The sequence below is a fragment of the Brienomyrus brachyistius genome, chromosome 18 (assembly GCF_023856365.1).
Source record: "Brienomyrus brachyistius isolate T26 chromosome 18, BBRACH_0.4, whole genome shotgun sequence".
Classification (NCBI taxonomy): domain Eukaryota; kingdom Metazoa; phylum Chordata; class Actinopteri; order Osteoglossiformes; family Mormyridae; genus Brienomyrus; species Brienomyrus brachyistius.
Genome location: NC_064550.1, coordinates 11,646,930 through 11,671,759, shown reverse-complemented (window position 1 = coordinate 11,671,759; position 24,830 = coordinate 11,646,930). Strand labels below are relative to the sequence as shown.

At 42.6% G+C, this 24,830-nt stretch overlaps 3 protein-coding genes and 5 non-coding genes across 8 annotated transcripts; 4 read left to right on the top strand and 4 right to left on the bottom strand.

The window, feature by feature from the left end:
• Window positions 1-1,354: 1,354 nt before the first annotated feature.
• cops6 (COP9 signalosome subunit 6) lies at window positions 1,355-6,268 on the bottom strand. Its single transcript, XM_048983638.1, has 10 exons — window positions 6,201-6,268; window positions 5,507-5,632; window positions 5,299-5,430; window positions 5,085-5,173; window positions 4,531-4,593; window positions 4,077-4,124; window positions 3,806-3,920; window positions 3,546-3,638; window positions 3,365-3,465; window positions 1,355-3,259 (listed from the first exon to the last, which is right to left on the bottom strand). Exons 1-10 carry the CDS (start codon window positions 6,244-6,246, stop codon window positions 3,119-3,121), a joined length of 954 nt encoding a protein of 317 aa, XP_048839595.1. The 5' UTR covers window positions 6,247-6,268; the 3' UTR covers window positions 1,355-3,118.
• A 266-nt stretch (window positions 6,269-6,534) lies between these two features.
• On the top strand, window positions 6,535-6,616 carry trnal-uag (transfer RNA leucine (anticodon UAG)). The gene has a single exon. It is a non-coding gene; the product is annotated as a tRNA-Leu (tRNA).
• Window positions 6,617-6,847: 231 nt separating this feature from the next.
• On the bottom strand, window positions 6,848-6,921 carry trnat-agu (transfer RNA threonine (anticodon AGU)). The gene has a single exon. It is a non-coding gene; the product is annotated as a tRNA-Thr (tRNA).
• Window positions 6,922-7,322: 401 nt separating this feature from the next.
• On the bottom strand, window positions 7,323-7,404 carry trnas-gcu (transfer RNA serine (anticodon GCU)). Its single transcript has one exon. It is a non-coding gene; the product is annotated as a tRNA-Ser (tRNA).
• Window positions 7,405-7,850: 446 nt separating this feature from the next.
• On the bottom strand, window positions 7,851-7,985 carry LOC125713543 (U8 small nucleolar RNA). The gene has a single exon (XR_007383621.1). It is a non-coding gene; the product is annotated as a U8 small nucleolar RNA (small nucleolar RNA).
• Window positions 7,986-9,283: 1,298 nt separating this feature from the next.
• Window positions 9,284-14,124, top strand: LOC125713481 (aurora kinase B-like). Its single transcript, XM_048984651.1, has 9 exons — window positions 9,284-9,408; window positions 9,992-10,030; window positions 10,143-10,227; window positions 11,139-11,175; window positions 11,455-11,643; window positions 11,791-11,929; window positions 12,257-12,405; window positions 12,657-12,831; window positions 13,470-14,124. The coding sequence occupies exons 1-9, from the start codon at window positions 9,403-9,405 to the stop codon at window positions 13,641-13,643; spliced, it is 993 nt and encodes a 330-aa protein (XP_048840608.1). The 5' UTR covers window positions 9,284-9,402; the 3' UTR covers window positions 13,644-14,124.
• Window positions 14,125-15,363: 1,239 nt separating this feature from the next.
• Window positions 15,364-15,445, top strand: trnal-aag (transfer RNA leucine (anticodon AAG)). Its single transcript has one exon. It is a non-coding gene; the product is annotated as a tRNA-Leu (tRNA).
• A 472-nt stretch (window positions 15,446-15,917) lies between these two features.
• On the top strand, window positions 15,918-22,390 carry vamp2 (vesicle-associated membrane protein 2). Its single transcript, XM_048984240.1, has 5 exons — window positions 15,918-16,236; window positions 21,380-21,485; window positions 21,638-21,796; window positions 22,095-22,146; window positions 22,278-22,390. Coding segments are annotated over exons 1-5 (336 nt in total). The 5' UTR covers window positions 15,918-16,234; the 3' UTR covers window positions 22,295-22,390.
• The last annotated feature ends 2,440 nt before the right edge of the window (window positions 22,391-24,830 follow it).

Here is a 24,830-nt window from a genome sequence, read left to right as displayed (position 1 = left end):
AATCAGACCTCGAACGGGTCGGTTGAGAAAAAATTTAACCACAACTCGACCAAAACTCGGAACACGACAAAACAAAACAGACCTAAAACTGGTACAGATCGAGATGTGTCTCTGATGCACTGAAAAAAGGCAAATGGACCTACTGGGCTGCTGATGCCGATGAATCGCTCTCAGTCTCGCGGTGCCTCTCGATCGAGTTCGCCGTGCAGAAGCTGTGTTTCTGTGTCCAGTGTGAATTTTTATGTACTTTATCTACAGTGCATTTAGTGATGCAGTAATCATGGCCCCTAAGAAAGTAAGCAGTGATAGTTTGCTGCTATCAACCTTCTGGAACGAATTACGTTCGTGTTCCAAGGAACCACTGTATGAGATATTTTTACGATTCTTATTTTAGATGTTTTATGAATTTAAGTTCTAAATATTTTGATACTACAACAAAGCACTTAGACACTGGATATTTTTCTGCTGTTATCTGACAGTTGGATGTATCATAAAAAGTTAAAAAGTTCCAAGGTGACATCAGTTGGTTATTTTGTGAATGTGCTGTTCTGGAGTGCGAAGTGGAATTACAATGTGTGTCTTGTGGTGTTCGGTATTACTGAGACTGTTAAATTTGGCCTTTGGACCTTCTTCTGAGCTGTTGCAGGTTGAGAACTTTTCATAGGGGTGCCTGGTGGAGACTGCTGTAGTAGCAGAGAACCCAGTATCCCAAATGGGTTGCTGCTGTAATGTAAATATTCAGTCATTTAAATTCAGTATGAGAAGCTAGGTAAGACTCATTGGTAATCAGGTTAATAAGTAACAAAGAAGCCAATGAGTAGTTATCACGGGGTCTTCACACTTAGTTTCAGCTCATATTCTGACTCATAATTGTGACCGTCTCTGTACATTCCTATAGACTTCCACCCTGTTACCCTAGAAACCTTGGTTAAATGAGTAAGACAGTTTGACCCTCACCTCCTCTATCTCCTCCCTTTAGAATATGCAACTAAGTGAGTCAGGATGCTGTATGCACTGATTCATAACTTGAGATAGACTTTTTATTCACTGTATCTCATTGGCAAAACACTTTGGACCTGCCACATGTTTACCACCCCTTTGCAAACCTCCGACAGCTCTGCCCAAAGAATATCTTTATAAAGAAAAATAATTTTATCTGAGAAGAACATAAGAAGTTAACCATCTCACTGTTAAGCAACCACAGGCAACCGCGTTACAAAGCATTAAACACCAAACATTCCAGTAAACAAATGTAGGAGAGAAAAGGTTAGATAATCCATAATAGAAATTCCACAACCTTAGAAGGCCCAGAATGGTTTTGATGCAGCAGATGCAAATAAAGAGCGCAAAATGGTACAGTGGAGAATGTGTCATTTTAATGAAGAAGACACCAGTTCTTTTAAGATCAAAGCCACTCATCTGTTAACAGCCACTATTAGTTTAATACTAGCAGCGGCACAGACAGGGAAGCTGACATTTCATACCACACTCATGGTTACATATTAATGAAACATGCATTCCGCTACAAACGTTACATGGCTGTGATGTTCACAATTAAAATAAATCCACAAATACATTATTTAAAGATATGTGCGGTGTGGTGCAAAGCATGCTGGCAAACTGCATAATTTGGTCTTGCTGACCAATCCCATGGCGTCAGATTACGTCAGCCAATCAAGGGCAGTGTGTGGGATCAGAACAAATGTGGCTTTCGGAACCCTACACAGGTGCTGCTTCAAAATGGTCGTCATCGCTCATGTGACATCGTACTGCTAATGTTTGTATTTGTATAATGACGAATTGTTGTCCTCCAATATAAGACGATGATAGTTAAGCTAGTTTTAGCTTCAGTTTGGTTTTTGGCTCTGAAAATCTTAAATCATACCTAGAGAGAGAAGGTTTTAGCCTTTTTAACACTGGAGTCTTATCCGTGGGGTTAGAGTAATTAACAGGATATTTAGGATTTACTAAGTTGAGTATTGTTGGATTCGGAGGAATGAATCTGTGTTTAAATTTTCTTTCTGTGATATTTTGCTTGGAAGATTAAGCGTTTTCTGTCAGAGAAGTCCTTTTTTGCAACAGGCCCATGTTAAGATTTTGCCCTGAGTGAAGCTGCTTGTGGACTATAAACATGACGCCATTTACCATGAACTAGGGGTCCCCGAAGCAGCACTTCTAGCTTAATGTAAGTGAACAAAGATAAAGTCCTTTTAAACTAGGGCACCTTAATTAAATTAGACAGGTTATCCAGCTAAGCAAGAAATCCAGCATCGTGGAACAGGCCCATTCTCCGCTTAGTTCAGGGTACTCCAGTTCAAATGGACAATATCTTCGTTCATTTAGCCCAGATTACGTTAAACCTGACAAGCTGTTGACCAATCATGTCTTGTGTTTACACATAGTCAGCCAATAGCATGCCGGATAAGGCTGTTTCACACTCACAACAGACAGGAACAAATGTGCATGATTTCATGGTTTACAAACGTTTTTGACTATTAAAGTTTTACTCAGTTCACCTGTGAAAAAAATACTAGCGGATTTACAGTTAGAACTAAATTTATTGGCTGATCAGTCCACTAATGGTTTTCAAAGTTAGTAAAACTGCTTATCCGCTGATGACAATTAGCGGTTAGCAGAACCCCGCCCACCCCTGGAAACGCTACATTTAAATGACCAGCAGGCACACTGATGAACAGAAACATAAAGAGGGGACTCCGGAGGATACAAAAACTGGGGAGCAAACTTTTAATAACATAAATGAGTACAGGGGACAAAAAAATTGGCTTTTGGAGTAAAAAAAAAAAAAACAACACAGCTTCTTTACAGACATCTTTTCAAAATTTGCAACTTGTTTCGTTAACGTGTAAAAATTTACACATACCTCTATTGCAAAATTATTGTTTATGCAAACTAAAGAAAACTCAATTGCTAAGATGTCCAATAAAAATCCAAATTACGCAGGGTCTTCCAAGGCAGGCAGCAAACTCTGAAGCGAAAGACTGGCAATCAGTGAATGACTGGGTATAAAGACCCTCTGTGGGTATGAGTGCAGCCCAGCGCTTCACTCAGACGCACAAAAATAAATAACAGCAGTATGAGCAACATGCCCAGTGCCTCCTCAGAAGAACAGTCCCCTCATCCTACGTCCGATGCCCTGCCGGTCATACAGCACATTGAACTTGTTGATGAACTGGTTCATGCTGTTGCAGGTCTTGGTGATGGTGCCCAGGTATGCCATGAGACCAACATCATTACATTGCTAGGTGGAGAGACAGAGAAATGCAAAAATAAAAGTGAACTATCAATTCATTCCTCCATCCACAAGAGGTCAGTATTGTTTACACTGAAACTCCAGCAGACTTACGTCATAGAAATCTGTCTTGAACTTGAGGGTGCTCAGGACAGGTAGCCGGTGGCATAGCGCATTCGCCTCTCTCAGGATTTCGTGGTTGAAGGGAACCTCTCCTGGAAGAGGACATAACGGGTGAAGTGATGTTCTGGAAAGGGAAGACAACACTGAAAAACAAAATGCGTATCACTCTCACCTGCCTCCACAGCCTTGACATATTCCAGGATGACCTTCACTCGGCTGTGTAGCATTTTGATGGCGCTGTGCTGTGCTATGAGGTGCTCCGCCACTGGGAGGGGGAAGTCAAAGTCAGAGCACTACTTATGCTGAGTTTATATAGGGGGGTTAGTGTCAATGAAAAAGCAGCATTAACTTCCACTTTGAAACACTGAATTATCATTCGGAGATAAGTAACTGGAAACATGAAAAGCATGGTGAAACAAGGGGGGTTTCTACCAGTGGAATTCTCTCCAGTGCCAGTGGAGGTCATTCGGGCCACATGGTCAACCCCAATACGCTCTGCTTCCTCTGTAGCCAGTGTGTAGGTCAGTTCAGCGAACAGCATAGTCGCCTGGGAGACAGAGGAGAGACCAACAGCATGCAGAGGATCGGTGAGAAGCCGATCAAAACTGAACGCAAGCAATGCACAAAAGGAACAGCAGTAATGTACCTCTTACGATAAAAAAACAAAGAGTTAGCGAGTGGCTAATTTAATGAGATACTTTACCTCTCCATTGATAATGTCGATCACAGACTCGTACACGCTGACTGGTAGCTGCATGGAGAAACAGAGACTGTGACCAAAAAGAAACCAATCTTGAGCTACACGCTCTGAATTTCTGTCTGCTGATGAATGTTCATTAATGAAGGATAATTAAGATATTCCTTAATGCTAAATAAATAGGTTGTCGCCCTTTCTTATACAAAAAAGGTCAGGACACGATTACCCTGAAATGAATGGGCTCCACAGAGGACAGCCCTCACTGATGGGAGCAAGCAGATGAAGTTTTTCCTTCGGACAAAATGTTTCAACTATATTTAATGAACCCCTTTTAAAAACACCACATTTCTGACAACTGTATATCCACAGACTATAAGCACATACTGCTGATAATCTACACTTAATCCCTTTTTCTAGAAAAAGTGATATTTGTCCCAGAATTAGACGGAGAGGGACTCACATCTGTATGCTTTGTCATGGGGTTCAGCTTGAGAAACAAAGGGCTCTCGATGATTTCGCACACCTAGAGTGGGAGGGACCAAGAATCGTTACCATGGTGACCACTGCAATTAGAATTAGGTGATCAGTGGTCACCGTTGACACACTACAGCACACAACAACAAAATGTGTCCCCTGCCTTTACCCCATATGTGATATGGTGACATAGCAGGGGGCAGCTAATTCAGCACCCTGGGAGCAGTACTTGGGGTCGGTACCTTGCTCAGGGCACCTCAGTGGTGCCTTGCTGGTCGAGGATTCGAACCAGCAAATTTTGAATTACAAGTGCACTTCTCTAACCATTAAGCCACCACTGCCCATAATCTATCATGCATCGTAATATACAAGTAAGAGCTTCGGCTTTAGGCAATGGAGACACACAGCACAACATACAACTTTAACTACACAAACCTGTACTACTGGTATTGGTACTACCACTATTACAAAATGACAAAATGTTGGACTACTAGTGAAGTGTAGAGGCCAATGTGAATGGCAAGCCAGTCAGGTGCTCACCTGCTTGTGAATGTGGATATCTGATTGGTCAGGAGGGCCGCCAGTCGTGTACCAACCCAGGAATTCCAGGTCCTTAAAGACCTGCTTAACTGAGAGAATAAGGGGAAAATGCAAGAGATGGAGAAAGATCTCTCTTTACACCAGCATATGTCTGTACTAGTCCAGTAAACCCACCCATATAAAAGTACATTAAGTGCAGTGAGGGAAGCCTTACACTGCTCCTCTTTGGTGTAGTAATATTCCTTGTCGATGTGTGTTCTGTCATCCATTGTGTGGGAAAGGAGCTCAAAAGAGTTCATGACCTCAATGTTCCTGCCCTCCTGCTTTCCAATAAGGGCACCAATCACTGTGCAGGAGAAGGCATTGCAGTCACACGTAATCTGAAGTCACACAGACAGACAGAGAAACGCACTACCACATACCCTGCATTGGCCGGCCCTCCTGGGAACGGATTCGGATCCAGTGGTCAGAGATGTTGAGGATCACGAGCGGGTGAAGGGCCACCGACACACTCCCCGTCACCCCCGAGGCCATCACCCCGGGGCTGGCTGGATGGAGAGAGCAGGGCATTCACATCATTGTCTTCTGCTAGATAGTCAGTGGGAACATTAGAAATAGGCCAACATCGCAGTACCATCAGCAGATATGGCACAAACACTCCTCGATGTGTTTTTAATGGCAATATTGGCTACAGTTAGCTATCTTACCTTGACAGAGTATTAATCTACCGTTAAACTCAACAGGGTTTCCTGGCCCTCTGTGCCTGTTGAGAGGGAACATTTCTTTCTACTGGCAACGCCGCACTTTCATGACTGTGATTCATTACACTACATGTACGTGCGTGGCTTGAAGGGCTCTCTACCATGTTACCAAACACTTGTTGGTACCAAGTAACCCACGATATTTATAACACTGTTGCTGGTTAAAGTCGAAACGGGCTGAAATAGCTTAGCTACAACTAGCCTGTCATGAGTTAACCGATAGGGTCACTGAATTTACGGATATGTTTCTCAAAGTTCCCGTCGCGCATTAATCAACTCACGGGCTAACAGCCTTTCTGGTGAAGCATGACACCAGCCAGAATGATTAGCATTTACATAACAAAGAATCTTTCACCTGATTCTCCGTCCACCTCCATTCCCCCTCCGTTACTGGTCGCCATCTTGTACTGGAACAAACGGACTGCGCATGTTCGGTAAACAAGACCATTTTATATGTGCCAGCAGGTGGCGGTCTTCAGCGCTTCGCGACATATTAAAACCTTTCTGCAGAAATCAATCTTTGCGTACGGCACTGTTGCAATTCCAAGGCGTAATTTAGAAATGATTAGTATTCTACAATTAATTTGAAAATCTACTAGCAAAACAGTACGTTCTCAAAAAAATTAATTTAAATAATAAACACGGAAAGCATATATTTAATAGATGCTTTGCGACCGCAAAATACCACTGGTAGCGTGGCCGAGCGGTCTAAGGCGCTGGATTTAGGCTCCAGTCTCTCTGGAGGCGTGGGTTCGAATCCCACCGCTGCCATTTAAGCATTTTTATATAACGGACCCTTTGCAGTGCTAATAGGAATTTTGTAAAGCTATTTCATACAAGACTGCGCTTCACAAATTCAGATAAAAATCCTTCCCTGGTTTAGTAAACCTTTTTTAATGAGCTTCTTACTGCGGTTCTCCATGAAGCACGGATGATTAATACTCGCATTACATATTCCTAGTTTTCGCAAGTCTCTGAGTGGTGGAGATTGGAGACTCTAAAAGGCACCGCTGGGATTCGAACCCAGGATCTCCTGTTTACTAGACAGGCGCTTTAACCAACTAAGCCACGGCGCCAGGACAGGAGCACCACGCCAAACGCAGTACCTTTACATACTTTTTTTGTACCTTTTTTACTGGGATAATGTAACTACATGTTTATATGTCTTTTTCTCGAGCGTTGCAATTATCTTAAGTTCATAAATGTTTTTTGTGGACAATATCGCTGTCTGACTATGAAGGGTTTCTAACTAACACGTGCGGAAAGAATAAGCTTACAAATTGACCACGTTATCACTCACTTACAAGTGCCAGCAATTGGGATTTGCTATATTACCGACAATAGCAAAATTCATCATTCGGAGTAAAAAGGACAAAACAAGGAGAATGGGGCAGGAACCCAGCCGTGCAGAGCACAGTGGCTTAAACATGGGGAACATTCATTTAGCAAGAGGGAGGTAGAAGATGAAAAGACAACTCGACGAGGATGGGATTCGAACCCACGCGTGCAGAGCACAATGGATTAGCAGTCCATCGCCTTAACCACTCGGCCACCTCGTCTGACGTGCAAGTTATCCGGAAGTCCGTCATAGGCCTAATATATAATTTAACTAATCTAATGACAATATATTTCGACGTGTTACAACTACTGTAATCCCAGGAGCGATTTGTCACACACCCCAATCATCATTCCCTGAAGCAACAACTAGTTAACGACACATATTTGGCTAACACTGTAACAGCATGAGCGTAGAACACACATAGATATTGAGCATGACAAACAACGCTACAACATGAAATAAAAGAATCCCAAGAAAGACTCAAAATACAACTTAAACGCTATCAAGAGATTTTCAATATAAAAAGAACGCCATACAAGCTACTATTTCTTGAACTTCATTTTCCAACAACTTCGCTCAAATAGAGTCATTTACACATCACACTATTTCAAGCAAATGTTTTTGGAAAAACTTGATTTATTATTAGCAAAGAGATCGTCAGTGATAATCAGAATGGGGTTTTAGAAGTGTTGCGATTCTTCCAAAACCAGGAGCGGTTAATCACCAACTCATACACCTCCATTCATCACGTTCTGATACTTCATTACTGAAGTAACAGGTAAGGATATACCTCACTGACGATAGCTAAGAATCAATATAAGGAAATATGTATTCCCGTACATATACTATTTCCGTCACGGTTGGTTTTCTTTGACTATTTGAATAATTTTCTCTAGGGGTGCTACACCCTTCTCCAGAATCACCGTTTTCAGTTTTATTGGAAAAGAGACATGACTAAAGACAATAAAGAACTTATTTTTCTGTTTCCTGTATCCGAAAGGCTGTGCGCCTGTCTTATTACCATGCTATAGGATCGCTGATGTTTCTATTGGTTTAGCAAATCCCGTTACTGAAATTCTAGGGTTCACACTAAGTTCAGTATTTTCTATTATTTCTTCGCCAATAAATGCAGAATTTCAGCATTTCCATTTTTTTCTGTTGTCGTCACTGAAGAAAGTGTAGTTTACAAAAGTAAATGAAATGAAATTAAAACAAAGATCTTCGATAATCTCGCGAGAGGAGACGTGATCGCTTGTCAAGTGTTCCTTCCCCCAGAAGTAATGGCAGCCTTTGTTTTGCATGTTCCGGTCGTATTTTAACTACCTGTAAATTCTTGCATCTTTTCTTTCTGTAATTGGGATTTGCTGACACTATCACTCTGTTAAACTTTGATGGTAAATGTTAGTTTTACCTGGCTTATCAGTCTTTTCTGTTTAGAACAAATTCTGTAAGTTTTATTAGCAGAGTCAGTTGATGAGCCCCACTAATAACAAACAATTTTGTCTCAGCTGTCTGTCACACTTGGGCAAAGCCATTTATTTTACATCATCATTAATGAACATTATACTTTGTGTGCATGTCAAACGATAACAGAATCAAGCATTAAATTACCGCCCGGGATACTCAAGGATAAACATGCAAAATGCATTAGCAAATGTAGGTAAATTATAGTAATAAAATAATTTGCATATTGGAAGTATGGATATCGCAATTCAGAAAACATTGACCAAGCGTGATCCAGTCATTACAATTTATGTAATACGAAAGGGGTGTGTTTACATATGCCGTGTATATAGACATATAAAGTCCCTATATAGTGCAGCATAATGCTAATATGGACTACTTATGACTAGTCAGACAACCCAGTCTATTCATAACTTATGCATTACAGGATTGCAGTGAGCCTAATGCTTCTGTGCTCCCAGTATATTCTTCGGGAAGTCGTCCACACAGCAGGTCAGAATCCAGATCCACAGACTATAATAGCCATTCTAATCATTCATAAAGCCAACCCACATGAGGCAATCTGGCCAGGCCTGTATTTTCTTTACAGCCAATCACAGCTCTGCCCCCCCTGGGCCGCTTGGTGTCACGTGTATGTGGATCCGGTTGAGGCGGGTCATATGAAATGTCATCGTCCAATCAAAGCAGAGGTTGTTGCGTTTGAAAACGTTGGCGGCTGAGCTTGAAGGAGACGGTGGCGTTTTAGTGGGTCAAAATGCAGGTGATTTTTTTCTTGTTATTAAATAGCCTCGTTGTAAAGTGGCTTTTGATATGAGCGACAGACTGAAATATGTGTGGTTTCTGGAAATATGAAATAGACCATGGAATTATAACTTACTTGGTCGAGTTTCATATTAAGCCTAATGACAGATCGATTTGTTTGTTCAGTATCTAGTTTTTTGTTGACGTGAACAACTACAGATACAAGATGTCTAGGCCTAATAAACCGTTAACCGCTAATTGGTTTGACAAACTCTGCTAATAACTGGTTCTGTTATTAGCATTACATTCGGTATGTTAACTGTTACAAACGTCGGCTGTGCTGTGTTTACGGGATGTGTGATCCTGCCTAGCCGGTTAGACGATGCATCTAATTACCGTGATTACCTTGCTAAATCTGGCGAACATGAATGAATTCTCGAGCCATTGGTCTTTTGGTTTAAATGTGGTTAATGAGGGTCATTTGCCCCCTTAACGTCCTGAACTCCATTTGTGTTTAATAAAAATGAGTAATGAGTTGCACCTTGAGCCTATCGATTTGCATTTTAATATTAAATCGCTCATTGTGGTTCTGTTCCTTATAGAACAAGGAGAATTATGACCCAAAAGCACCCCAGAGACAGGTATGTTAGGCAAGGGGGGGGGCGGGTTTATTCCTCCAGTTCTGTCTGTTCCTGTTGAACGTGTCAGATTGTATGGTTAACGGTCTTCCTGCCATGGGGCTGGTTCTCCTAGCTCACCACTCCGGTTTCTCTGGCTGGACCCCAGCGTGTGCTGCGAAATCCTGGTGCTGAGGTCAGCAGTAAAGCTACGCTCACAGGTACGTGGTAAGAATCTTGTATGAGAAGCATAAAGGACCACCTAAAGATGTGAAATTTAAACGACAATAACATTAAACTGCTTTTGACTTAATGACTGGCTGAACCATGGAATAATGTCTTCCTTTTTTGGTTATACGAGATATTCATGTGTTCTCTGAAAAACAAAATATTGTGCTGTTTTGTTTAAGTTCCTCTGGCTATCCAGTTTGCTGAATTTCTTGCAATTGAAATGTCCCACACTGTGTGCCAGTGATGTCCCACAAGTGTTTCCCTCGAAAATCATCCATTCTCTAATCACGTATTTTGATCAGGGTTGTGTTCTGCTTGATTTCTGAAACATGTGTAATGGAGTGTCTTGGAACACAGTGTTATAGTGTATCCAGGAGTGGGCTACCTTACCTGGGGACCCTAGGCTGACTCGTGTCGGGGGGGGGCATTAGAAAAATAAAGGAGAGGGGATTAAAAATGATGGAACATCAAAAACATACTGTTCAATGCATAGGATGCCAGCGGTAAAACTTACCGCTCTGGGTGGGGGGCGGGAGTGCCATCGGTAATATTTGTCCATCGAGGTGTGGGGGGGTGTCACATCAGCAGATTGACAGGCCAAATTTAAGTTTAGCTGTTCCCTCTTTTGCCAAGGTTAGTCTTGAATCTTTGCATATGATTGAAAAGAACACAATTTAACATATGTGTCTACAATTAATCTACGACCCTAGCGGTATACTATCAAAGACACGGGAGATATAATGTTAGTCTAGTACTTTCTATATTGTTCATCTGTATTGGGGTTTGTTTCTCATTTCTTCGTGCCAGGGCATACCTCATCTTCTGTATGGTGTCTTGCACTGTGGTTGTCACAGTGCTTGAGGCTGTACCATTAAAAATAGGCTATTTCTGGTTCCTGCAGGCCCTGGAAGAGTGGCGAGCAGTGACTCCCAAACCCAGTGAGTATCAAGGGGAATGGTGCCCTTTAGTTGCATCTCTAGTATTCGTCTTAGGATTTTCTTATTGGGACTTTGTAGCTTTTGAGCCAGAGGGAACATTTTTCAGTCTAGTTTCTGATTCCTTGGTGTAAATTAATTGGGTTTATGGTTGCCTAAGTTGATCCTGATTTTCGGGTCATGGCTGTACCTTTTTAGCTTGCCTTTGATTTCCTTAACCCATAAGGAAATTAAGGTGATTTGTCTTAGAATTCACTCCAGTTGTCTTCTCTCCTCAACCAGGAAATTCTCTATCATGAACTTTGATATTGGCCGGCCGCTTGGCAAAGGCAAATTCGGGAATGTGTACCTGGCACGGGAGCGGAATTTGAAATTCATCGTGGCTCTGAAGGTGCTGTTCAAGTCTCAGATGGAGAAGGAGGGGGTGGAACACCAACTTCGGCGAGAGATCGAGATCCAGTCCCACCTTAGGTTAGGCCTGAGGAAGTTGGGAGTTAATTTATTTGGCGTGGTGGAATTAAACAGGAAAACTGCTAATGCCTGGCTGTTCTGGGCAGTTATCTCTACAAATTTATTTCCTGCTATAATTATGTTCTTCTGTTACCCATTCATCTTAAGGCACCCCAACATCCTACGCTTCTACAATTACTTCCATGACCGCACACGTGTGTTCCTTATCCTGGAGTATGCCCCACGTGGCGAGATGTATAAGGAGCTGCAGCGATGTGGCCGTTTCGATGATCAGCGAACAGCTACGGTAATGAAGCATTACGGTGGGGGAAGGGGGGGGGGGGGGGGGGGGGCTTGTTGACTCTGGCTTCCCACTCATGTTTTAAGTGCATTTTCCTTCAGTCGAAATTGGAAACGAGATGGATGGTATCCTAGAATTCCTAGACCGCAAGCTCATACATATCGTGTGAGCGTGTGCGCCGCGTAACTCTGTTTATTAAAAATAAATAAATGAAACGCTAACAATCCACTGTAAGAGTAAGGAGTAAAGAACAAACGCATCCATCCAAGGTGATGGGGATCGTGAGGGTGTGCTTTCGTCACCAGCTTTTCCAATCTCCCCGTCCACCTGCAGTACATGGAGGAGTTGTCGGATGCGCTGCAGTACTGCCACGAGAGGAAGGTCATCCACCGAGACATCAAGCCGGAGAACTTGCTGCTGGGCTTCCGGGGCGAGCTCAAGATTGCAGACTTTGGCTGGTCCGTTCATGCTCCATCCATGCGGTGAGGACACCCCTCCTAAGAACCTACTTAGTCTGCTAAGAAGGTATTTATATCTGCTATCCTTTAGGAAGGTAACATATTTATTGTTTTATTACTGGGGACAAATGCTTGAACTTATCCACTGATGGGGCTGTTGCCATCTTCCATGTAAAATGCTCCAGTGTCTGCTCCCTTAACCTCAAACTTCAATGCTGGATGCTACGGCTACACCCTGCCCTTCTCTTCTCACCCTATGCCCCCTCCCCCTCCAGGAGGCGCACTATGTGCGGCACACTGGATTACCTGCCTCCTGAGATGATTGAGGGACATACGCATGATGAGAAGGTGGACCTGTGGTGCATTGGGGTGCTCTGTTACGAATGCCTGGTGGGGAACCCCCCCTTTGAGAGCGCCAGTCATGCAGAGACCTACAAACGCATCACCAAGGTGACTGGACAAGGGGTTCTGAGTCGGGACTGTTTTGGTGAAGTTACTGGGTTTTTGAGTCCCAGGGATACAATAATATTGCAGTAAGAATTCACAAGTGTCAAATGTATAAGAACTGAAACCCAGTCAGATATATCAGCCTGCCTCTTCCCTACTAGACCTGTTGTCACTGGTTGTCATTGTGAATGATACAAGCTTTGCAGTGCAAGTTCTTTGGTACTGAGTTTGAATTAACTTATTCTGAAGTGACACTGATCTTTTCATGAGGGTGACTTACTCAAAAGTGCGAATAACGCATAACCACAGTGACTCGGGGAACTTGTAGTGGTTGGATTGTTAAAAACGCTGCTGTAAGGGTATCAAATGCATGGATATTGTTGGAATAGAGAATGAACACCCTGGAAAGAATTGTGATTTTTTTTTTTTAACAGTAATGTCCATAGCAAGTATTAGCCAATGAAGGAAATAAGATCGATCGGAGTGTAATGGAGCAAATGGTTGGTACAGATGTCACATGGACGTATTTTGAGTGGGTTGTATCTAAAAGATTTTAGCGACTGTGTAGCCATTGTGGATCTTTTCTGTGCAAGCATGTATGTCTGGTTAAAGCTCCATGCTGGTGTGCTGCTCTGGGACAGGTGGACCTGCAGTTCCCCAAGGTGGTGTCAGAAGGTGCACGGGACCTGATCTCCAGGCTGCTTCGCCACAGCCCTTCTTCTCGGCTTCCACTACAACACGTCACTGAGCACCCCTGGGTGCGGGCCAACTCCCGCCGCGTCCTTCCGCCCGTCTACGACCCCAAGAAGGCATGAGGGCACACCTACCTTGCAGGGCTAGTGCCCAGCGATGGGGCTTCTTCAAGGCATGTGTTGAAGGGACCACTGACACTTGCAGATCCTCCCAGCTCCCAGCGAGTGGTTGACTTGCTGCTGGAATCATTATAGTATTTTGAGCTGGATTTAAACTGTAATGGGCAATTGCTCCCACCAGCTGGCTTCCTGTGGTATTAAGTATGCTATCCTAGCTTGTGGCTAGTTAATCACATGCCACAGAGAAGCCAAACGGACACCTGTTCTAAATGTTTTGGATTGGATTTGGTTTTTAACTGCTTGTGTGTGTGGTGTGCGCGAGCGTGCGCGTAATTTGTGCATTATGATTTCTGGTGCGCGTTTCGTTTCTGTCATGCATTTCTGTTTTTCTCTCAAATCTGTCTTGCTTTGTAAATAAAAGCCATAATTCTTGCTTGTATCTGCCCTTCCGTAACGCATAATAAAACATTTTCGTTAGTTACAAGCTGTGGGTAAAATACCTATCTGACAGATTCTTATAAAGGGAAGACTTATTTATGAGAAATGGGTAGCTCTGTACACCACGTGGAGTCATCACACAAGCGTCTTTCAATTGCATTACATTTTTGTTGGTTTTCTCTTCACCAGTACAAGCGTACGAATTGGCATGTGCTGTCCGTTTAATTACAACGGCGGCCGAATCAGTCGATCTATAAATAACTTGTCATTTTTGTTTCCTGCTTCGCCTAACGTATCTTATTTGTGTTAAGTTGCAATCCACAAAAGGTGCTCGGTTTTCGTCGGAGCGGAGGGTTTTTCTCCCGGAATTGTGAACTATCGCTTTACATCCAGCTTATTAATACCCGAGGCTATGTTTAAAATCTAAGAGATGTAATAACCAAACAAGTACATTTTGAAATCGTGTCTGGCCCTGCACATATTTTTAATCTTAGTTGCCTTTTCAATACTTAAACGATCTAGATTGTTATACATGGGTATAGCCTTTACTTTCAGGTAGGTTTCATTAGGATTGGTCATCGGGTAGACAAATGCATTTTTATAATTTTGCATTTCATCTTTTTAGAATTCAGTGTGACTGCACTGCATCTGCATACTGATAATTAGGCCTGTTTTGAAACGAAATTTGGATATTGAATGCATTCTGTACGGACGGCGCAAGATAATTTGTAAAGTGTGAGCGTGACTGAATGGCTGGGCGTTTAATTCCTCGTTATTATTAACTTCTGGTGGCTATTTATCATCTTGGACCCTTGTCTCTCTCCACTGTCAGTTCAGATTCATGTTAGACGAATGAAACTTCCAGTCGGGTTTCCCTACGCAGGGGCTCACCGCCTGTCTGTCGCTGAGTGGGCGTGTAGGCACGCGTGATTTCGTGACTGTCCAAATATGGTAATTTCTTCCGGCACATGACAAAAATACATACAATGCTATGCGAATGAATTAAAGCGATGTAAAGGCACTCGCAGAAACAATCAAGTTCTAGTGTAGAGTATACTTCGAATTTGTATTCAATTAATGAAAAATATAACGGTAAAGTGTGTGCGATACACGTATTATTGTCATAACAAAACCATTAATTCCCTTGATGAAGTATTTAAATCATGTTAGAAACAGAATGATAGTCAACCGTAATAGAGTAGACGTAAAACAGAATAAAGAACGATGTAGCCAAGATATAATTAGCATTCTTTATTTAAAATTATTTAATGAGCTTTTCGCATACGGTAGCGTGGCCGAGCGGTCTAAGGCGCTGGATTAAGGCTCCAGTCTCTTCGGGGGCGTGGGTTCGAATCCCACCGCTGCCATAATATTTTTACATGACCCTAATTAGTGTTTTGGATGTATGTTCATGGGAAATTAACCTAACCATAGTATTGTAAAATAAAATATTTAATTACGTTAGTTAATCGTCTTTGGCTCAAATTCAAGTGAACTAACCTTTTCTTTACGGTATTAACTTAGAGCTGTTTATAAAGTACAATTAAATTTCTACAGTAATTGAACGTTGTCCGGTCGACGAGCGTCACCCCACCCCCGTCTCACGGGCCGCCATTTTGTTGATATCCCAACACCTGCAATTATCCCATGTGATATCATATCAGAACAACAAATGCAGACCGTGATTAAAAGGGTGATTTATACATGTCATTGTATTCCAAGATTTACCCAGAAGTGTCAGAAATATCACCATATTATCCATAGCCAAGCTTTTTTTATGCCTTTCTCGTCTTTGGTTGCCACCCTCTCAACCTGAAGCTTCCCGGATGACGACTGACGTCAGCAAGCCATCTTTGTTCCCTTAGTCCACACGGCTATTTTTTTATATATATATACACAGTGACACGGCGAAGACTAGCGGTAGCAGTTCTCCTATAATAAATATCCATAGACGAGGTGCGGTGTAGGCTGTGAACGGAACGCAGAAAAAAAACGAGAACGCGTCCTACTCATAATTATCACTCTCTCATTTAGAATTAACAGAGGAGAGAATCAGCTGACAAGAAGACTGGGACCAAAAAAGACAAACCACACTCCATCCTATTAAACATATACTCTTCTAGGATTTATATACGTTAATAACCCTACAATAAGAGATGTGAGTATACTGTAAAACGAGGCAATTTTATTGTGTTCGTGTTTGCATGTTTTTTTTTTTAGAATTAGAAATGTTTGTCTGTTTGCTAAGAAGTATTATTTTCTTTTAGGGTAATAAAAGTGAGAATTAATTGAGCAATTCACTGCTCACGTCTTAGTCTAAGCTTAATAATTTTGCTGTTATTATAACATTTCATATTATGATGTTTCGTACTGGTGATCCTTAAATGCATCCATAGTCTATAAATAGAACAGTTCAGCTGATCTTTAGTGAATATTTTAATTGGTTGTTTATTTCACCTTCTACTTGGTAAATTATATTGATTTATTCACGGTTTTAGATGATTTTTCCCAGTTGTAATAAACAGATATATTTGTGGCACTATCTTGAAACAAAGAACATGTTTTAACAGAATGGGCTGGTTTGATTTGAATCGATTGACTTTTTCTTTTGTTAAATCAAAGTAATTCGACACTTGTCTTTCTAATGAAAACACCTCATGTACATTGCAGCAAGTAAAATGGCTGTAAGGGCGTATATATATGTAGTGATATGCAATGTGTCTGCATATGTAATTATTCTATTTTAATATAACGAATACACTATGTATGGATTTTCTTTTGTTCTGCATGACGGGTGTTGGTTCCACAAAAAAATAACATTTCGCTGGATCAGAGGTGGATGTTCTTATTGCTACGCGATATTTGTAACAGAGATGGGGGGAGGGGTGTGGTGTTTTGTCTCTCATCCCTGTTACGAATTATCTATCAGAATAGTAAACCAAATTGGTATTTTTCAGTTAGACTGGAAACTAGGAGAGCCTCTAATTCGTCGCTTAATCGTGCTGGTGGTGCGAGGTCTGGGCGCTGCGCAGGTGTTGTGTGGAGCGAGAGAAGATGGCTGTGACGGTGGTCCGCTCCGCGCTGAGCGCTCAGTGCGCTCCTCCGTATTATATCTGCACAGCGGGCTTCACATTACAACGGGCGGTTCATATGCGTGTGGACGGAACCCTGGACCATTTTAATCCGTCTGAATGCATGCATGTGAGGCCTTAATTCGTTTCCTGGCTTTAAACGACACGTTTGAGTATTTGATACTAATGGTGATGACGGTGGTGTTTGTAATTTTAAGTGACGGAGAGCAATTTTGCCGCTAGGACAGCTGAAAACCCATTGGAAAGGGAAGGATAACATGGAAAAAAGCAGTTGAGAGGGAATTAAATATGAGGTCTCTGTCTGCATAAAGCTGTCCCCTTGTTCTGCAGGTTCAGTATATCTAAAGGGCAATACTTTGGCATAATATGCTCCATAAGTTCTGCTTCTATTGAATTGTTTATTTTGGAGTGGCTTCTTTAATGGTTCTCTTTTTCACGTCATGGTTGAGCTTTATGTTTCGGGGTGTTGGCCTAGCTTTTGAGGATGTCAATTTCACAGAGTTCAAAATAACTTCAATAAAAATCCATGCTGTGGGGCTGTTACAGAAATTAGGTCAGCTGCATTTAAACACCAATTTTCTTTGTTTAATAAGAAGAATAGGACGTTGTTTGTCTTAAATTCAATAGCATGAATACGACATGGTTCGGATAGTCATACGTAGTCTTGCCATCTAATTCCTAATTCATGCTTCTGCGTTCGTCGTTGGCATAGGTGGATTCGGGACATCAGTCGTTTATTGCTCTTGCTACCCTGGAATAATGATTAAATATCGTACCTATAACAAAGTGTTGATTGTCTGGCCTGCAAACACATTACATTAAAAATAGACACCTTCGATGCAGGCCTCGCACTGTTCAGTTGCCTGTGTCCGTCAATTTACCATTTATTTAAGCCAATTATGCACATTATTTTCTCTTCCCATTATTACCACTCCTACTAGGATAACTAGTAATAAATATTCTAAATGAGATTAGCGTAGTGGTCCCTCTTTCTAGGCCTATATGTGCTATCGCAAATATTTCCGATCAGTTTTAGTATGGCATTTGCAAAACTAAACACACTATATCGATATGATATCTAAAACGGGATTCTTATAGAGCTGTATTGGAAACAGCGTGAAAATATTAACCCCGACCTATAACGGTCAAGGACGTGCAGCATATGAGTTACGCCGTCAGTTCAGGGACAGATAGGTTGTTGGACTGCAATCATCGATGCGTGACAAATTGCACTAGTGTGTGAGCAACTTAATCAAACGTCTTGTCTTTTCTCACCAAACGCCTCCAGTCGTGAGGACATATAATAAGAGCAGAGGCGGTGTCAGGTATATTTCAAACGACAGTTGGAGAAATGTTGAGTCGATTTTTGAAATAAATATTTATATGTGTCGATAACGGCGCGTTTGCTCTCTCTGTCTTTGTTGGTTAGCACTGTTTACTCTGATGTCTCCGACGATGGCTGCCTACCCGGTTGAAGGTGAGAGGGACAGGACAGGATTTTAAGTCTAAAAATAGAATAGTATATGTAAACGACACGGAAAAAACACGCCAATACCACCGAGAGCGAAGACTGCCGGGGTACAAGGTCGAACCCTAACGCTCTAGGGGAGTCCAAATCCTGTATTCTCTCTTTCTTTCTACATCGCATGAACTGGTTTAACAGTTTATCCACACTCGTGCTCAAAACGCACACGAACAGATCAAGGATTATTATGAAAGGATTAGTGTGGTATTTAGTAAAGGTGACCTTTTATGCAGGGTTCTGTCGACACCTAATGGTTAGAGTTGGGCATTACAGCAGGTATAATACTCCCCCCAACCCGTGCCGCCACACTCTGGAGTCCGTGCGTAAGCGCTATACTTCATTATTTTTCTGAAGCAAGAGTAATTTTGTGGCCTTTAAAAATATGTCGACTTTGTGAAGTTTTGTGTGACTGTCACTGAAATATGTGTCAGTATGGACTTGGTGATGAGTGTCACCATGACGGGCACAGATCTGTACGCAACTGAACAGAATCATTCTGAATCATTGTCTTTTGCACTTTGTTCATTCAGTAACAGTTTAATTTAACGAAAATGCATGAGCTTCTCTCCTGGCATCACTCCTCCCTAAAATCCACTGTGATAAGAGGTTCTGCTTTACATTCCCGTTCTTTCCTCTGCTATTGCCTTAGGTCCATCCCTGTCGCTTTAAGGGACTCAAAATGAAAACCCCGTGCTCCCATTTTCCCGCTACACTCTAAGAACTAGTTTAACAGTTTATCCACAGTACACTCTGAGAGAAACAGGTAAAAATTTGTACCTTTTCTTGTCACTGGGGCTGTACCCTTGTAATGTACCTTTTAAGGCACAGAAATGGAACATTCCAAAGGTACAAACAGCATTAATGTACTGTTAGCTGTTAAAGCAGAGATGGTAGGGTTATGCACTACTATTTTAAACCATAACCAGAGCCTTGGAACCTGTGTCCTTCCATGTCTCTTCTAACTATTAATCCCAAAGAGGGACATAAATGGCTTGGAACCTATTTCAGGCTGCATAGGGTACAAGGTAGTGGTACATCCAGGACAGTACGCCTGTCTATCGAAAATTGACCTTGTTTGATCCAGTATCCCCCATCACCCTGTTAACCTAATCCAGCCTCTTTGGTCCGCTGAGGATGTCTGTTTTCAAAGACAGCCTACTGAAGATCCATACACCCAGATTCTCATGCGTATTTCACTTGCTTTGCTGACACTAATAGTGCGCTTGTTTTGCACCCTGTAGGGTTGGTGCTGTTCAGGGTAGCTCTGATTGGAGGTTGTTGTGTATTTCCTGGTGCAAGCAGGTGGATGACAGCTGTTGTCCAACTGCCGGGATTGGCTGACGCCACCATCCCTCAAAGGACTTGTGCCAGTTCTGCTCCACCACTACAGAAAGTGTGGCTGTATTTCTGTAATCAAAAGACTCTCGGAAGCAAACTAGCCAGGTGGAGGCGACAAATCTTTGCCGTGTGATGTCTGGTCGTTTAATCAGTGGTGTAGGAGAGAGTTTGATTGGGGGCGACAGTGTAATAATGTAACTATAAAGGTCTGTTTATTGGGGGAAGAATGAAGCCAAATTAAATATTGGGTTACACATCCCCCCTCCCCGACTCCCATTGGTTTCTATGTCTGCATATAATTTGTTTGGAGGTTTTTCTGATATGACAGTATCAGGGAGATTTTATGCTTACCAGCAACTGTGCTCTTCAGCCGTATTTGGGTATAAAAAAGGAGACTGCCTCTGGCTTTGCTTCAGCTATTTCTGAGAGAGGCTTTTATTCTGGTAACGGTAATCAAGTTTCAAGGCCATCACACGTGTGTATAGTGTTGTGGGCAGTGTGCGACTCGGTGTGTTGCGCTTCTGCCCCTGCAATTAGTGGTTTAAGCCCAGCTTCAGCAGAATAGTCGCATCTGCGGGCCCTTGAGCAAAGCACTAAAACTGCAGGAGGCTGCCCTTCGCTGCCAAGCTCGCTGTCACCTGCATGCATGACCTGGTAGGCAAAGGGAGCATTTCCCCACGGGGATCAATGAAGTGTCATTATTAGTGAGATTTTCTACCTGCTTCCAGGATTGCGCTTCAAAGGAAATATGTAGTACAAAGAAAAAAGAATATAGTCAGTGGGATCAAAAAATACCACAAATGGTTCATGAAGCGTCATTTTCCCCATCAGTAGTAGGATCTATAGACATATTCTGAGCCGTTCCGCATAGAACTAACAACCGTACAGAGGCTCTTACCAGGACAAATGATAGGTTTGATTGGAATCTCTCTGGGCCAGTTCACCCTTTGCGTCAGCATTATCTGTGCACTGGCAGCTTGTTACTGGATTGCTGTTAAGTAACTGCCCCTGTCATTTGAGGCACGATAAGTACAGTCAGGCATATGGATTAACAGCTGGCCACCATTTTAGAGGAAACTTCAAAACTCAGCAATGATAAGTGAATATGTTCGCAGGCAGAACCCTCAGTCATTAAGTCTGACAGATTCTTGCATTGATCTGTACGCACTAGGGAGTTGGGTCGTTTCAGTTGATTTTTAGATGCTTTCCAACAGTGTCATTAAAGTTAATTGATAGGGGTTTTGAGTTAAACAGTTGCTGGAAATTGGTCGCATGCTTTTAAGGAAGAAAAAAATAATCACGACTATAACCAGATTGGATGATGTCATGTTCTATGTGATTGACAGGTCTGCTCCAGCTCCTACTGCTGCCCCTGCAGCTGGAGAGAACCAGCCCCCTCCCAATCTTACCAGCAATCGGCGCCTGCAGCAGACGCAGGCACAGGTGGATGAGGTGAGTGATACTGCGTAGACCAATGGCAGAATGGGTTACCATGTAGTCCCGCCCTCCCTCACGTGTGTGTGTGTGTGTATATATAGACACATGTATTGATGTCATGGTGAACTGCCAAACTGCATGTGGTAGTAGTACCTGTCTTTTCCCAGGTGGTGGACATCATGCGTGTGAACGTGGACAAAGTTCTGGAGAGGGACCAGAAGCTGTCGGAGCTTGATGATCGGGCTGACGCACTGCAGGCTGGAGCCTCCCAGTTTGAGACCAGTGCTGCCAAGCTCAAGAATAAGTACTGGTGGAAGAATGCCAAGGTTTGTGTGTCTGTGTGTGTGTCTGTATGAGAGAGAGAAGTCTGGAAACTATTCCTAATCCCACTTAAGGACCAGAGAGAGTGATATTGAAAGCTACATATTTGGTCGTGGTTACAGTTGAGCCATTTGAGAGCTCAGAGTCCTTGAAATCGAGAGACAGTAAAATCCCCAACCTGGAGTTATACTATGCAACAGATTTCGAACAAACATGCCTGGGTCATACAAAAATATGATCATGCTTTTCAATTTCTCGTCATTGGTGGGATGCATATACTAATCTCTCCGCTCCCTCTGACAGATGATGATCATCCTGGGGGTGATTTGCGTGATTGTCCTCATCGTCATCATCGGTAGGAGACCCGCCACGATCCAAGGCGCTCTGTTCTTTGCTCCGGTATTTTAACAAGGTTTTCCGTGTGCTGGTGGTGGCACCTGAGACGCCGTTCTCATTCTTGCCCTCTCGTTTTGTCTGTCTTTGCAGTCTACTTCAGCACCTAAGCTGGGCGTGAAGCCGCGCTCACGATGGCCCTGGCTCCTGACGGCAAGAAAAAAAAAAAAAACCCAAGATGAAAGATAAAAATACCCACCTCTCGTGCAACTGATTAATTAGCACCCTACAGAGCATAAATGTGCCCCTTCTGGAACCCCCCACCCTCACACCACCCCACCAGCTTGGGAGCCCTTTGTCTTGTGAGTCTGTGCTTTTGACTCCTTGTAAATAGCTCCTGCATTTCTAATCTGTGAGTAACACTGATTCCCATTGTTGTTACTTAATGGAAAGACAACGCGATTATTGTTACGCACCAGACACAATTAATATATATACATATATATATACAGTCTTTGTAGAGTTTTATTCTGAGATGTTTTTTGTAGGTTGTATGTGGGTGTGTTTGTATTTTATTTATTTATTTTTTAAATTTTGTATTCGTTTGTTTTGGCTTCAGGTTTCAGTTGCCGCCTGTTAATCGGAGTGTCTCTCGCTCCCCTTCCCCTGTTCTTTCTCTTCGTTTGTACAGAGGATTTAATTTAAGTCTCTGACTGAGCCGCTGCTTGCTCTCAAGCGGTCATTTTTTTTTTTTCCTGTCCCGGATATAGTCATATGTAGCTGTTGGTCAGACTTCGTGGGGCTGTTTGTTGTCACTCCATCGCGAACTTGCTTTCTGTAAACTGCCACAGTAGAAATGGACCAATACGTGTAAATGCATTAATTTTGTTATTTTAGTGTCTTAACTCTTAAAACATTCCTCAATAGCAGTGTATGTATTATGCTGTCTATATACCTTGTACGTAAAAGAATGTCTCAAAAAAACAGATTACATTTCAGTAAGACGATATAACAGACATATGACGGCATATCAGGTCACTCCAGATTTTGACCAGAAAGTTATATTGATCACGGGAAAGAAAGTTGCCGTTCATCTGGAATTTGCATTGTTACTGATGTGTGGTGGTTATTTGTTAGCTGGAAAACCAGCTAGTGTGGAAGCGACCACCAAGTTAGGCTCTTCTGCTCTGTAGTATAGGGGCTTGAAATGTAAAGTGGAGTGGTGAACTGAAGGAGCGGGGGGGGGAGAAACTCTGCTTCTTGACAGTAAGATGTGAAAACAAGGAATTCTTAGTTTGGTTGGAAGGAACTACAAGCACATTCCCCATCCACAGCTTTGCGTTTTCACTTCTTGTGGGGCCTGCAGATTTGAGGAGGTGGTGTCGCCGGGGTGGGGGGGGGGGGGGTAATGACCAAATCCATCTGAGAAGTTGAGAAGCCGGTCCTTGATGGCACCTTTATAGCTGGGTGTCCAGCCACTGGGGAATTGGTAACATCTGCATTGACTCATCAACTCAGTCGGGGCAAAGCTGTACCCGTCTTTTTTTTTAAGGGGGAACGAGTTGACTGTTTGTATCCAATCATTCAACAAGTGACAACTGAGCACAGGCAGAATGGTATTGGGCTCCTCTGTTTGTACACACAATGAAACACAATGGCCTTACAAAAGTCTGATAGAGTGATGGACTCGAGCAACTAAAATGTCCTGTTTGGTTGAAGGCCGCTAGCTGTTCCATCTCAAAGGTGATCACATTCCGGAAGGCCAAGCAGAAAACGCTGCTTTTCCTTTCGCAGTCAGACGTCAGTGCGCTCCATTTTGCTCCTGTGTGAATAAACGAGCATGCAGATGTTGCTGATTTAACTTTCCTTCTGCCTTTCTCTTTTACTCCCTAGTTGCTGCCTTCTATTCTTTTCTTTTTTTTTTTATAAATAGAAATAGATTATATTTTATATATATTTTTGTGCTTGGAAATGAAACAGGGAAGCCAGCTTGACAACAACCGTATTTACTGCCACTTATAGTGAGTGTAAGTTTAGCTCGTGTGTCGTTTGCATGTCGTATGTGTGTGTTATCTGTGTCTTGTAGTTGTAGTTAGCTCTATAGTGAACACTGCCAAGCAACTAGGATATTTTACTCTGTTAAACTCTTTCCATTCCTCTTCCTGATTGGTCACATAGACCTCCCTACCCCCAACCACATATTTCAATGCACAAGGACGACACAGCACACCCCCCCCCAGCCCATATTTGTTTAGCCCATAGCTGTCTACTGTCACGGCACCACATGCGAAGTGGTTCCGCACCCCCGCCCCAAATCTGCACCATGCCCTACTTTACTCCCTTCTGGTCTCTGTCTGTCACCTCATCCCTCTGTGACTTAGTGGTAGCCTAGGAGTTTGGACTGGGCTTCATCTAGTCACCCTTGATTCTCCGATACAGCGTTTGATACAGACCCTCCTAGCACTGGCAACTGTATGTGTTTGTGTCTGTTCCAAACGCTTGACTTCAGAAGGGGAAATCCCAAAATGGATTAGTCATCTTAGACCAATAAGGTGAGGGTGGGCTATTGTCATGACGACAAAGAGAATCATGGGTGGAGGACAGAACACCAGCTGCAGCTGTTCGAGATCAGGGCTGCAGTGGTGGGCCAGCCAGGGCGTCACAGGCATCACACATAAAGTCCCATTAATTTTTCCATCATTTTTG